The sequence below is a fragment of the Pan paniscus genome, chromosome 20 (assembly GCF_029289425.2).
Source record: "Pan paniscus chromosome 20, NHGRI_mPanPan1-v2.0_pri, whole genome shotgun sequence".
Taxonomy (NCBI): Eukaryota; Metazoa; Chordata; class Mammalia; order Primates; family Hominidae; genus Pan; species Pan paniscus.
Genome location: NC_073269.2, coordinates 41,562,781 through 41,577,462, shown reverse-complemented (window position 1 = coordinate 41,577,462; position 14,682 = coordinate 41,562,781). Strand labels below are relative to the sequence as shown.

The window sequence follows — 14,682 nt, the reverse complement described above, 5'->3', positions numbered from 1 at the left end:
TGGGTTTTTCCATTGGTGGTGCCATAGAAGAGCTAGGCTCTGGGGTCAAGCCCGGGCTGGAACCCTGTCCCTAATTCTTAGACGTTGAAATCTTCTGCAAAGTCCCTGATGGGGGCTAAGAAGAGAATATTGCTTTACAGGGCTGCTGTTAGATGCTAAGGAAACCATTCGAGTGACACACAGAGCACACCCAGCCCATAGTGAATAGTCAGAGTTCAGTAAACATTCAGCCACCATAGAGAGTGTTGTAAGCATGGCAGGGCGTGGTGGCTCACGCCTGTAATCCCAGCACTTTGGGAGGCCAAGGCGGGTGGATCACCTGAGGTCAGGAGTTCAAGACCAGCCTGGCCAACATGGTGAAACCCCGTCTCTACTAAAAGTACAAAAATTAGCTGGGTGTGGTGGCGTGTGCCTGTAGTCCCAGCTACTCAAGAGGCTGAGGCAGGAGAATCACTTGAACCCGGGAGGCGGAGGTTGCAGTGAGCTGAGATTGCACCACTGCACTCCAGCCTGGGTGACAGAGTAAGACTCCATCTCAAAAAAAAAAAGAAAAAAAAAAAAGAGTGTAGGAGCACCCTCCTCTTCCAGTTGATCAGGCACCTGCTATTTAGACTGAAAGAGGACACTCTGCAGCCAGCTGATCTGGTTCTCACTCCATTATGTCCTAGCCTGTGATGGAGCCATAGGAGAATGACTCAACCCCTCCATGCCTCAGTTTCCCCATCTGTAAAGGGTCTTGTCCCCTCAAAGGGTTATTGGAAGGTTAAATAAGTTAGCACATGGAAGCCGTCAGCACAATGCCCAGCGCATAATGAGCACCTTATGTTTGCTCTTCTTGTTGCTGCGGCGGTTCCCAGGGGCTCCCTGATCTCAGGACAGGTTGACATAGGGGGATCTGGGCAGGGGAGGGGGGGGCCAGCCCAGGAGGGAATGCCTGAGGTGCCCAGGCCTAGAGGTCACCCCAAGGAGCCTGTAATCAGCTGTGGTCGGGCGGTTCTGCTCCACCCCCCTCCCTCCCTGGGTATATCAGGACTGGTCCGGGCCCAGGCTCTGTTGGGTGGGAGCACAGGCACCGGGCACCATGGGGAAGGCCGTGAGTGGGGCCCAGGGGTCCGGGGTGCAGTGGGGACAGGGGTTGCAGTGGAATCTGAGTTCTCCCTCCCTCCATCCTGTCCATTCCCAGGAGAACTACGAGCTCTACTCGGTGGAGCTGGGTCCTGGCCCTGGCGGGGACATGGCTGCCAAGATGAGCAAGAAGAAGAAGGCGGGTGGCGGGGGTGGCAAGAGGAAGGAGAAGCTGGAGAACATGAAGAAGGAGATGGAGATTGTGAGCTCTGACTGGGGAGGGGAGGGAGCTGGAGGGTAGGCTGGGAACCAGGCAGTGGGCGGGGAGGGGGCCAGGAGAGCCCAGAGCAAGCACCCTGCCCCACCCCACCACACAGAACGACCACCAGCTGTCAGTGGCGGAGCTGGAACAGAAATACCAGACCAGTGCCACCAAGGTGAGCTGGAGACTGGGAGCGTACAGAAAGGGGAGGAGGAGAGAGGGAGGAGAGAGGGAGGGAGAGGGAGATGGAAGGAGGGAGATGGAGAGAGGGAGAGAGAGGGAGAGATGAAGAGAGGAAGATATGGAGAAATAGAGAGAGGGAGGGAGGCAGAAAAGGAAAGAGGGAGGGAGGGAGAGAGGAAAGGATGGAGGGAGGGGAGGAGAGAGGGAGGGAGATGGAGAGAGGGAGAGAGAGGGAGAGGGAGAGAAGGGAGAAAGCATTAGAGAGAAAGGGTGACACACAGAGACGGAGAGAGGAGTAGATGAAAAGAGACAGCAAGACAGAGAAGGCAGAGACAAATAAGGAGAGAGCAGCAGGAGAGAGACACACAGAAAGGGGAGCGAGGAGAGAGAGACAAAGGGAGAGATGAAGGAGGGAGGGAGAGATGGGGTGGGGGCAGGAACCAAGAGACAAAGAGATGAGAAGGAGCAGGACAGACCAAGCTGGGGAAGGGAAACTGAAGCAGGGGGCTTTCCACGGGGTGTGCATGTGGAGGAAAGCCCCCAGGACCGCCTCGCCCTGCCCCTCTGTCCCAGGGCCTCTCTGCGAGCCTGGCTGCTGAGCTGCTGCTGCGGGATGGGCCCAACGCACTGCGGCCACCACGGGGCACCCCAGAGTACGTCAAGTTCGCGAGGCAGCTGGCCGGGGGCCTGCAGTGCCTCATGTGGGTTGCCGCCGCCATCTGCCTCATCGCCTTTGCCATCCAGGCTAGTGAGGGGGACCTCACCACCGATGACAATGTGAGCCATGTTGTGGGGACAGGCTCAGGACATGGGGACCTGGGGATGGAAGACATTGAGCCTGGGACTTGGGACAAGAGGGGCAGAGAAGGATGGGGATAGACGAACACGAAAGGCAGTCTCAAGACAGGGGTCATGGAGGGTGAAGGACATTGGGATATGGATGGGGCAGACCCAAGGACACAGGACACAGGGACACTGGGGTGAATCTCGGGTATGGGGACATAGGTGGGGGCATAAAGAGTATGGCAATGTGATACGTAAGAGATGGGATTTGGAGGCCGGGCGTGTAATCCCATGCCTGTAATCCCAGCACTTTGGGAGGCCGAGGCGGGCAGATCACCTGAGGTCAGGAGTTCGAGACCAGCCTGGCCAACATGGCAAAACCCCATCTCTACTAAAATTACAAAAATTAGCCAGACATGGTGGCGGGCACCTGTAATCCCAGTTACTTGGGAGGCTGAGGCAGGAGAATCATTTGAACCCAGGAGGTGGATGTTGCAGTGAGCCAAGACCATGCCACTGCACTCCAGCCTGGGCGACAGAGCGAGACTGCATCTTAAAAAAAAAAAAAAAAAGAGATGGGACTTGGAAGCAGAGGACATGCAGTGCAGACACAGGACAGACTGAGGCACGGGGAATAGGAGACCCTGGGACTCAGACATAGGACACCAGGGCAGGGACCCAAGCCTCAGGACACAGCACATAGAGAGACACAAAACATGAGACATAGAAGCACAGAGACAGAGAGGAAATGGAGGTGCAGGGCAAGGGACATTGGACATACGGCAGAGATGAGGGCAAGGGACATGGGGACTCAGGGACATGGGACAGAGGCTCGAAAAGTCATGGCCATGGGACACAGGATGGGAACTCGGAGATACACAGACATGGGAGACACGGGACACAGTGACTGGGGAGCTAGAACATGGGGGCCGTGGCCACGGAGGACATAGACCATGACGCACAAGGTCTGCAGCACACGCAGGGACGGGGATGTGAGGATGCAGGGACAAGGGGGCCCAGGGGACACACAGAGGGTGGCAGCAGATTATGGAAAACCCAGGATGTGAAACTGGAGACATGGGGAATACAGGCCATGGGGACAGGAGGAGACATGGGACAGTGGACATGGGGAATGCAAGGCTTGGGGACACAGGAGAAGGGAACATGTCAGACCAAGGCACACAGTGATTTGGGGCACAAGTCACAGATATGGGGACATGGAAGATTGAGGATTCAGGGCCAGAGGATATGAAATATACACAGAAACACAAGACACTGAGAAGACAGGGCAGGCGAGTGTGGGATATGAGGGACATGGGAGGGGGCTAAAGGCTACAGGGAATGGTGCATGGAGCTTCCTAGTAGGTGGGGAAAAGCATGGGGAAAACCAAGAAAACCAGGGCACCAGGGAGCAGGTGGGTGGCCTCAGGCAGGCAGCTTCCGGCCCCTCTGAATAACCCCACCCTTTCCCTGTCCCCAGCTGTACCTGGCAATCGCTCTCATTGCTGTGGTTGTCGTCACCGGCTGCTTTGGCTACTACCAGGAATTCAAGAGCACCAACATCATCGCCAGCTTTAAGAACCTTGTGCCACAGGTGGGTTCCCCAGCACCCAGCCACTCCAGATCCCAGAGACTCCAAACTGCTCCTGTAGCCTCCTTCCATCAGGCCCAACCTGTCCCTCATCTGTGGCCTCCATCTCTCCCCATGGGTCCCAGTTCTCCTCATCCTTTACCTCCCCACATGCAGCAGCTCCCACCCCCACCCCCGTCCACCTCAACTTTGGCGCCCCTGCCCCGCAGCAAGCCACTGTCATCCGCGATGGAGACAAATTCCAGATCAATGCTGACCAGCTGGTGGTGGGCGACCTGGTGGAGATGAAAGGTGGGGACAGAGTGCCTGCCGACATCCGCATCCTGGCGGCCCAGGGCTGCAAGGTGGACAACTCCTCGCTGACAGGGGAGTCTGAGCCACAGACCCGCTCACCCGAGTGCACGCACGAGAGCCCTCTGGAGACCCGCAACATCGCCTTCTTCTCCACCATGTGCCTTGAGGGTCTGTGAAGCCCCCGCCTGCCTGCCCAGTAACCGCTGCCTCCACTGGCCTCTCTCCTGCTATCTTCTAGGACAGGGGGCTTCGGCCTCCCTGTCTCTCCCCCGCATGACTGCCACCTCCCCATGACTGCCACCTCCCCAGGGCACACTGCTTCTCTGTCTCCCACTGTCACTACCCTCTCCCAGGTCACATCCTCCACTGGCAGTGACTGGCTGTCCTTCAGCTCACACGGCAGTGCACACCCCACTGCCGCCCCCTATCCCTGAGTCGCGCCTTGGCCCCCCTGCAGGCACCGCGCAGGGCCTGGTGGTGAACACGGGCGACCGCACCATCATTGGGCGCATCGCATCGCTGGCGTCGGGGGTGGAAAACGAGAAGACACCCATCGCTATCGAGATCGAGCATTTTGTGGACATCATCGCGGGCCTGGCCATTCTCTTCGGTGCCACATTTTTTATCGTGGCCATGTGCATTGGCTACACCTTCCTGCGGGCCATGGTCTTCTTCATGGCCATCGTGGTGGCCTATGTGCCTGAGGGGCTGCTGGCCACTGTCACAGTAAGTGGGGGCAGGCGGGGATGCAGGGAGCTGAGGGGCCTGCTCAACCATCTGTTCTTTCCTCCACATTTCCCCCATCACCTCCCTGCCTGTCTATCTGTCCACTTAGCTCCCATCCATTCTCCTGCCTTCCCATCATCCACTCATTCAGCAAGTCCTTCCCGAGGCAACCCTGGGCCAAGTCCTGTGCCACACATTGAGGGCGCAGAGATGACGAGGCCGGGTCCTTGACTGGAAGAGGCTGATGTCCTGTGCAGGCAGCCAGCATGTCACCAGACCTTCCACAGTCAGCACCCAGCTCCAGACCAGTCCCCAGGGAGGTGCGGGGAAGGTTCCTCTTCTCATTTTGATTGTGTGAAGAGAATTTTCAGAACCTCGGCTGGGACAGCTCAGAGAGGGGCCTCATTACTGTATCTGGCCAGACTGGGGAAGGAGTCCCAAACAAAGCATTGGCTGAACAAAAGCTGGGGCCAAGAAAACACCTGGTGTTTGCAGAAGCACGTTGCACACGCAGCCCCGCGGCTGGGGTAAAGCCTTCCCGGTTCTTTGAGGCGGGGAAGAGGACTGGAAGCCAGGGTGGGTCCCCAGCCTGCGGTGCTCCCCCCTTCCCCAGGTCTGCCTGTCCCTGACAGCCAAGCGCCTGGCCAGTAAGAACTGCGTGGTCAAGAACCTGGAGGCGGTGGAGACATTGGGCTCCACTTCGGTGATCTGCTCGGACAAGACAGGGACTCTCACTCAGAACCGCATGACTGTGTCCCATCTGTGGTTTGACAACCACATCCACACAGCTGACACCACGGAAGACCAGTCAGGTGTGGGGGAGGGAGAGCACAGGCGCCAGGGCAGGATCTGGTGGATGGTGGAGACCTGAAGAGGGATAGGGAGGTAGGGAGGGCTTTGTACGAAGGCGGGGCGGCTCGGCTCCAGGTCTCAAAGGAGACTCGCTACTGGGTCTAGAGGGAAGGGTCATCCGGGGGCTGGGTCCCTCAGGGTTGGGTGGAACCCAATTCCACCCAGGTCTGGGGAGGGGGCCCGCGATATGAGCCTAGGAGGAGGGGGCTCGGTTCTGGTCCGGGAGAGCCGCCGTGCGGGACCCAGCCTGGACGCCTGGTCTGCAGGGCAGACGTTTGACCAGTCCTCGGAGACGTGGCGGGCGCTGTGCCGGGTGCTCACCCTGTGCAACCGCGCCGCCTTCAAGTCCGGCCAGGATGCAGTGCCTGTGCCCAAGGTGAGAGCCAGGGGGCCTCCAGGGAATCCCGGGAGGCTGGTGTAGCCGGCTTCGCCCCTGACCCCGGTCCCCGCTCCCAGCGCATCGTGATTGGAGACGCATCGGAGACGGCGCTGCTCAAGTTCTCGGAGCTGACGCTGGGCAACGCCATGGGCTACCGGGACCGCTTCCCAAAAGTCTGCGAGATACCCTTCAACTCCACCAACAAGTTCCAGGTGCGCAGCCGGCCCCGCCCACGGCCTGGGCCCGCCCACCTCGGGCCCCGCCCCAGGCCACACCCACATCAGCGGGCCACGAGGGGCTTCGCTCCCTGCCCCTTCTCTCCGCAGCCAAACCCCACCCCATCTCCCGCTCCGCCTAAGGCCCCGTCCACCAGAGGCAAGGCCCCGCCCACCACCCAGCCCCGCCCACAGCTTCTCCTCGGCGGGACTGTCCATGGCGAGCACCCAGCTCTCCAAATCCCGCCCCCAGCCCAACTCCGCACCCTAATTCTGTTCATTCCCTGCGTCCAGGACTCCAAATCTGCACCTAGCCCCGCCTTAACGCTTACCTTCTACCAAGGACCCCTCCACACAAGGCCTCCATCTTCCACCTTCACCCTTCCCCGCAGCTCTCAGAGCCCGCACCGAGCTCTCGGCCCCGCCCCTCTCCTCAGCCCCGCCCCGTTCCCCCGTCCACAGCCCCGCCCCTCCCCGCCCACAGCTGTCCATCCATACGCTGGAGGACCCGCGGGACCCGCGACACTTGCTGGTGATGAAGGGCGCCCCCGAGCGCGTGCTGGAGCGCTGCAGCTCCATCCTTATCAAGGGCCAGGAGCTGCCGCTGGACGAGCAGTGGCGCGAGGCCTTCCAGACCGCCTACCTCAGCCTGGGAGGCCTGGGCGAACGCGTGCTCGGTGAGACCCCTGGGCAGGGGAGGAGACTCCAGGTGCGAGGAGGAGCTAGCACAGACCCTGCCCACCACTCCCGGCCCAGCCCTGACCGTCCTCATCCCTGGCTGCTGGCTGATTTGTCTCAGTCCACAGCCTCACCCTTGACTTTCCCTGTACCAGTCCTGACCCCTGTCTGTCCTCACTTTCTACCTTGACCCCAGTCCTCACCTGGACTTTTATCCGTATCCTGACCTCTAACCTCTCCCAATTTTTGTCCTGACGCCTTAAACTTCGCTGCCTCTACCCTAGAAAGCAGATCTGTGGTCCAATTCTGGGCCTTTTACTTGCTGTGTGACCTCTGGCAAGAAATGTACCCTCTCTGAGCCTCAGTTTCCTCATCTGTAAGATGAGAATGGGCCTCACAGGGTGGTTGTGAGGGTAGATTCAGATAATGTGAGTGAAGGGGTCAGCACAAGGTCAGGCATCCATAGGTGTTTGGTGCAAGGGGCCTGGTTATTTTACCCATTTCCTGGCCCTGCTAAGAAAGGGTCTGCCCAGGGCTCATCCCTGACTTCCCCGTTTCCGGTCAGGCTTCTGCCAGCTCTACCTGAATGAGAAGGACTACCCGCCTGGCTATGCCTTCGACGTAGAGGCCATGAACTTTCCATCTAGCGGCCTCTGCTTTGCGGGACTTGTATCCATGATTGACCCACCCCGGGCCACCGTCCCTGATGCTGTGCTCAAGTGTCGCACCGCAGGCATCCGGGTATGCCACTGTGGGGAGGAACAAGTGGAGTGAGGACAGAAGATGGCAGCAGGATTTGGGTTGAAGAACCCCATGACAAACCCACCTGAAACTGGCTTGAACCAAAATGCATTGGTTTATGATACTGAAAAATTCTGGGGAATTAAGCTTCAGGTCTAGCCAGATCCAGGAGCTCAGTGTCATTAGGAATTTTCCTTTCTCCATGTCTCAGCTCTGCTGTTCTCTCTGCTGGCTTTATTTGCAGGCACTCCCTTCACTTGGGGACACACACACCCCTGCTCCAGCAGCTCAAACTTAACTCCCACCTGCTTAGCCACCCCACAAAAAGAGAGTGCCTCTTTTGCAGTAGCACCGGATTGGGTCACTCATTTATCCCTGAGCCTGTCACTGGGGCTGGGGGATGGAAGACCTTGATTGGCCAGGTCTGGGCTTACTTACCCAATCTTAGCCAGGGACCTCACTGCAACTGATGGTCTAGGGGAGAGGAGTGGTTCCCCAAACACAAAACAAGGGTGGGAAAGCCAAGGCCAGGCAGGCAATGCCCAAGCCCTTCCCGTGTCTCTACGGCCCTGTTAGATCAGGGCCTTGTTACCTTTCTAAGCTTGTTCGTTAGCCCTCTTTCCTTGTTCACTCCTCTGCAGTTATGGTGTCCTCCCTGCTGTTCCTCCGACAGTTCGGGCCTGTCCTCACCTCAGGGCCTTTGCACCTGCTGTTCTCTCTGCCAGGAGCACTCTTCTCCCAGCTTTCCACGTGGCTGACTCTCTCACCTCTTACAGGTCTCTGCTCAGATATCACCTTCTCAATAAGCCCTTCCCTGGGTACACTTAAAATCGAGTCACCATTTCCTTCACCAAGCTTAATATGTTTTTTTCCACTTTCTAACACACTATATAATTCGTTTCTTTATTTTCTGTCACCCTCACTAGAATGTCAGCTCCTCAAGGACAGGGATTTTTGTCTCTTTTGTCTCTGCTATATCCCGGGCATGTAGGAGGTGGTCACGCTTGGTCAAGTAAATGAACACGTGTATCAGCAGATGTCTCCCAGGGAGGACAGGGAGATTGGGCTGATCTGAAGGGGTCAGTGATCCACTGGTTCCCCCTACAGGTGATCATGGTAACGGGTGACCACCCCATCACCGCCAAGGCCATTGCAGCCAGTGTGGGCATCATCTCGGAAGGCAGCGAGACAGTGGAGGACATCGCTGCCCGCCTCCGTGTGCCCGTAGACCAGGTTAATCGCAAGTAAGCCCCCCCAGACCTCCCCGGGGTTCTCCCCACATCTGGCACAGACCGAGGTCCCAGCGAGGTCCTCCCATCTCCTCCCCAGCGATGCCCGTGCCTGTGTGATCAATGGCATGCAGCTGAAGGACATGGACCCATCGGAACTGGTCGAGGCCCTGCGCACCCACCCCGAGATGGTGTTTGCGCGCACCAGCCCCCAGCAGAAGCTGGTGATCGTGGAGAGCTGCCAGCGGCTGGTGAGCCCTGCTGATGAGGGTGGGCAGGCGGGCAGACAGGCGGGGCTGGTCTTGGACCGGCCTCTCACTGACCACCCACCCACCACCTGCACCCACTGCCTGCAGGGTGCGATTGTGGCCGTCACGGGGGATGGTGTGAATGACTCCCCAGCTCTGAAGAAGGCAGACATCGGAGTAGCCATGGGCATCGCTGGCTCAGATGCTGCCAAAAATGCAGCTGACATGATCCTGCTGGATGACAACTTTGCCTCCATTGTGACAGGCGTGGAGCAGGGTCCGAGCCACGCCAGGGGGAGGGCAGGCAGTGTGGGCACAGGAGGGAGAGGGCTGTGAGGAGGCTGAGGTGCCCACCCTACCCCACAGGTCGACTGATCTTCGACAACCTGAAGAAGTCTATTGCCTACACATTGACCAAGAACATCCCAGAGCTGACACCCTACCTCATCTACATCACCGTCAGCGTGCCCCTGCCCCTCGGGTGCATCACCATCCTCTTCATCGAACTCTGCACTGACATTGTAAGTCCACAGTCCAGGGTACCCATCCACAGGGTGCCCAGAGACACTTGCCTGCAGATGGACAGGAGGGACAGAGACCACCACAGACACTCTTGGGCACAGAGTGACAGACAAGACCTGTGTGTGCAATGACAGCCAGTGCAGGACACATGGGTGGCAGGCAGGTGGACAGACCTAAATGGACAGACCTATAGCCATGCACACACAGGCGAACACTCAGGTAGGCCCGGGCCGACCCATGCACACACAGGGACTCAGATACAGATACTCAGACAGAGATGGAAACAGAACAGGTATCTGGCCAAACTTGAATCACAGACACGTGCCCCTAAACAGACACGGACAAATAAACGCCCTCAGATAGACCCCATGGCAGACAGACAGAAAAGAACCACAGATACAGTCACGAATGCAGCCAGAGGCGCGGCTGTGTTGACAGGTATTTATTCGGTAACATTTACACGGTGCTTTCTCTGGGCCAGACACACGATCATTTCCTTAATTTTGTACTCATAACCACGCTATGAGATGAGTTTTGTTACTATCACCCCTACTTTACTGATGAGCTCATCGAGGCATAGACAGGTAGAGTGGCTTGTCCCAGGTCACTGGGCAAATAAGTGGCCCGGCTGTGACTTGAGCTTGGGCAGTCACAGGTCCCACAGCCTGTGGTCGTGGTCAGTATGCTCTGCTGCCACTCTAGGCACAAGCAGATGAAGGGGCACGGCGACACTGAGAGACTGAAGATACACAGAGATAGGGAGTGACACAGAAATACACAAGAGCAGATACAGTCACAGAGAATTACACTGGAGACAGGGACAGAGAAACAGAGTGAGGAACAGAGAAAGAGAGGGAGGGAGACAGAGGGAGAAGATAAAAGCAGATGTTCTTACGAAGATGGTCACCAGGATGCCAACACCCAGGGGCCAGTGGGGCCCAGGCTGTCCAGGCTGGTGTGGCTGTGCCGTCCCTGCAGGTCCTGCCTGCTAACCTCAGTCCTGTTCCTGCTTACAAGTGGGGGAAGGGGGACCCAAAGTGGAGGGGACAAGGGCCCAGCCAAACCCTCAGTCCCAGTTCCTTCCACTCCTGGCCAGTTCCCATCTGTGTCCCTGGCATATGAAAAGGCCGAGAGTGACATCATGCACCTGCGTCCACGCAACCCAAAGCGTGACAGATTGGTCAACGAGCCCCTGGCTGCCTACTCCTACTTCCAGATTGGTGGGTGCCCGTGGGCCGGGGAGCCTGGAGGTGGGGGGCTCTGCGCTGGGCTGCTCGCCTGCCCCAGGCCCTGCCTTGGGCTCTGGCTGGTTCTGGACCTCAGTGTCTGCATTTGGTCCTGGGTCTCCGTTGTCCTCCGTGTCCCTCTCTGTTTGTGACAGTCTCTCTGGTTCCGCTGTGTCCCTGCTCTCTCTCTGACCTTGCTCTCCATGACCCTGTCTCTGAGTTGTTGCCTATTTCTGTCTTTTTGGGTCCTGGATGTGTCTTTTCTCTCTGTCCCTGCCTCTGTCTCTCTGTCCCTGCTTCTCTCTCTGCCTCTGTGTCTCTGTCACTGTTTCTGTGTCCCTGGCTCTGTGTCTCCTTGACCTTGTGTATCTGTGTCCCTGTCTCTCTTCCCATGTCCCTGTGTGTCCTTGACCTTTGTGTATCTGTGTCCCTGTTTCTCCATGTCCCTCTCTTCCTGTGTCCCTGTCTCTGTGTCCATCTCTGTCTCCCTGTGTCCCCTTGCCTCTCTCCAGGTGCCATTCAGTCCTTTGCTGGCTTCACTGACTACTTCACGGCAATGGCCCAGGAGGGCTGGTTCCCACTGCTGTGCGTGGGGCTGCGGGCGCAGTGGGAGGACCACCATCTACAAGATCTGCAGGACAGCTACGGCCAGGAGTGGGTGAGCCCTGCCCCACCCCATCCCATCCCTGGGCTCCCTCCTTCCCAGGGCAACTTGCCTTGTGTGTGGCCCACTTGTTCCTCCACGTGTGACTGAGTTCAGCCAGAGCATCCCGGACCCCCAGACTCCCTGCCAGTTCGGGGGGCAAGGGCCTTTCCCACCATCTCCAGCTCCAAACTCCTGCTTCTGATGATTGCAACTGCAGATGGGTGTCTCTGCCCTGACACTAATGCATCATCTCAGATGTGGAACCAGGCCCCTATTCTGCTATTTTACCTACAGCATCACTCCCCCAGGGTATTTGCACATGTGGTCTATTTTAATGAAGGTTTGGAGCACAGTGAGGCTAGATCTGGCCAGCAGATGTATTTAGTTCACCTGTAGAGTTACATACAGATGAGGATACTTCCCTTAAACATTTACTATCATGGTTAAGGTAGACATTGAAGCCAGACTGCCTGGACTTATGGTCTGGTACTGCTTCTCACAAGCTGTGTAACCCTGGGCAGGTTGCTTTGCCTCTCTGTGCCTGTTTTCTCACCTGCAAAGTGGAGAGAATATCAAAGTCTACCTCAGTGGTTTTCAGTTTGCTCCCAGACCAGCAGCATCAGCATCTCCTGGGAACATGTTTGCAGTGCAAATTCTCAGGCTCTATCCCAGCCCTCTGGGAGCCCTTGCTGGGATTCTCATGCATGTTCAAGTTCCAGCACCACTGATTTACCTCCTAGGGTTACCCAGAGGATTAAATGAGCGAATGCACGTGCAACACTCGGCACCTGGAGCAGTCAGTGATCCCCACAGTTAGCTGGTATTAGGAGTTGTGTTGCCAGGCATGGTGGCGCATGCTTGTAATTCCAGCTACTTGGGAGGCTAAGGCAGGAGAATCTCCTGAACCCGGGATTCGGAAGTTGCAGTGAGCTGAGATCGCACCACTGCACTCCAGCCTGGGTGACAGAGCGAGATTCCATCTCAAAAAAAAAAGTAGCTGTGTTGAAGAAATGGGCTGCATAGTGGCTGCCCCCTTTAAATGGGGCATCTGCCCTCTTTTCCCAAAGGCCCGCGGTGACTGCCTCACCTATTTTTGCCATCTGCCTGGTCCCTGGAGTCACTGGACTTTGCAAATCCCATCTGAGGATTTCAATTCCCCTTTCCCAGGCCCTTTCTTTTGGGTGACTCCCCCCTTTCACTATGAAAGCAGTCAGCCCAGCCTACAGTTTTCCCGGCCACTGTCATCCAAGCTCTGCTAGGCTGAGGTTTCTGGGCCCCACGTTCTGGGGTCCTGCACACCTGGCAGACCCTGCCTCTCTCCTTCCCCCCACCCCCACACTCTGATGCAAGGCAGAGAGAGCATTTAGGGGTTCACGGCCCTGGGACCCTATGCCCAGTGGGCTGCAGAGACTCTCCGCCGGGACTCAGGCTGGACTCAGGCTGTTTCCGTTTGCCCCTGGCCTGCAGACATTCGGGCAGCGCCTGTACCAGCAGTACACCTGCTACACCGTGTTCTTCATCAGCATTGAGGTGTGCCAGATCGCCGACGTCCTCATCCGCAAGACGCGCCGCCTCTCTGCCTTCCAGCAAGGCTTCTTCAGGTGTCCCTGGCTGGCCCTCTTCCTGCCCTCCAACCCCTGGTCCCAACTCCCATCAGATCCTGACTGTGGTTTAGAACAGCCGGCAAATGCCAGCGGGTGCCAGTGCCAGATGGTGACATGCCAAAAAACCTTTCTAACTGACCAATAACTCCCCCCACGGCCCCCTCCACATTTCACTAAAGGGGTGGTGCTGAGAGGCCCGGGCCACTCCAGTGTTCAGTGTGTAGAACACCTCCCTGCTGCTGCTGACATCTGACCTACTTTGACCCACAGTATCCTGATTTCCATCATGTCCCCAATTCCTAATGGCCTGTCCCATTCTGCCCACCCCCAGGAATAAGATCCTGGTGATCGCCATCGTGTTCCAGGTCTGCATCGGCTGCTTCCTGTGCTACTGCCCCGGCATGCCCAACATCTTCAACTTCATGCCCATTCGGTGAGAGGCTGTGAGGGGCAAGGACAGGGAGGGGGCTGTAGGGCACAGGCCTGGGATGGCCTTCACCTTGCCATGTGCCTTCAGGTTCCAGTGGTGGCTGGTCCCCCTGCCCTACGGCATCCTCATCTTCGTCTATGATGAGATCCGGAAGCTTGGAGTTCGCTGTTGCCCAGGGAGTGAGTGTGGAGACTGGGGGCCTGGGGGAAGGGGACTGAAACGTTTGAGCAGCTGCACCCACCTTTGATCCTCAACAGTTGGCCTCTAAGCCCTTGACCCTCCATAGCAACCAGCACTGACCTCTGAGCCCCTGGCCCTGCCTAAGTGGCACCCCCAGCACTGAGTCTCCTTTCTCCCTCTCTCTCCCAGGCTGGTGGGACCAGGAACTTTACTATTAGAGGGACGACTGCCTTCAAGCATCCCTGCAACTGCCACAGCAGGTGGGGGCAGGGCTCGTGGGACCCTTTGGACAGCCACCAAGATATCTGAGCAACCAAGAGTCCCAGCCCCACCAGTATCTGCTTCTGCAGCCCACGGCACCCCAAACTTGGAGAGACCTGCCCACTCCCCTCCCCCATTCCCAAGGTTCGCACCTCCTGGAGCAGCAGCGCCTGGGCAGTCCTCTGGGCTGGCCTCGGGAAAGCCCCCACCTGTGGTGGCGGTGGGGCTCTGACAGGGAATACAGCTGGCCTCTTCTGGAGGGTGTTTCTGTCCTTAGGACTCCAGTCCAGGTTGGAGGGCTGCCTGAGGGCCCTTCGTTAAAGACACGCTTGTGTCCTGGGCGATGGTAATAAAACCAACTCATGCTGACTGTGCTGTATCTGGTGCCAGGCACTGTCCTCAGCGTCTCTCATTAGTGCTTGTGATCTCCCACAGTCCTATACATGGGGGCTGTTTATCCAGGGCTGCACCTCCAGTGCCTAGTACACAGCCTGGCACATAGTAGGTCCTCAATAAACCTGCCTTGGGGAAATGATTCCTATTCCTTTGCCCAGGGTCATGGCATCT

General features: G+C 57.6%; 1 protein-coding gene across 2 annotated transcripts; it reads left to right on the top strand.

The window, feature by feature from the left end:
• The first annotated feature begins 89 nt into the window (after positions 1–89).
• On the top strand, positions 90–14,656 carry ATP4A (ATPase H+/K+ transporting subunit alpha). Of its 2 annotated transcripts, XM_034944617.4 has the most exons (21): positions 90–1,327; positions 1,443–1,502; positions 2,084–2,287; positions 3,774–3,887; positions 4,094–4,346; positions 4,636–4,904; positions 5,518–5,716; positions 6,023–6,132; positions 6,213–6,347; positions 6,835–7,027; positions 7,594–7,769; positions 8,877–9,013; positions 9,099–9,249; positions 9,355–9,523; positions 9,613–9,767; positions 10,865–10,988; positions 11,507–11,652; positions 13,108–13,241; positions 13,576–13,677; positions 13,762–13,853; positions 14,044–14,656. In XM_034944617.4, exons 1-21 carry the CDS (start codon positions 1,082–1,084, stop codon positions 14,070–14,072), a joined length of 3,198 nt encoding a protein of 1,065 aa, XP_034800508.1. In that variant the 5' UTR covers positions 90–1,081; the 3' UTR covers positions 14,073–14,656. The 2 variants fall into 2 exon arrangements, with proteins under 2 accessions (XP_034800508.1, XP_034800506.1); XM_034944615.3 differs by having other exon boundaries at positions 9,099–9,523; positions 14,044–14,489.
• The last annotated feature ends 26 nt before the right edge of the window (positions 14,657–14,682 follow it).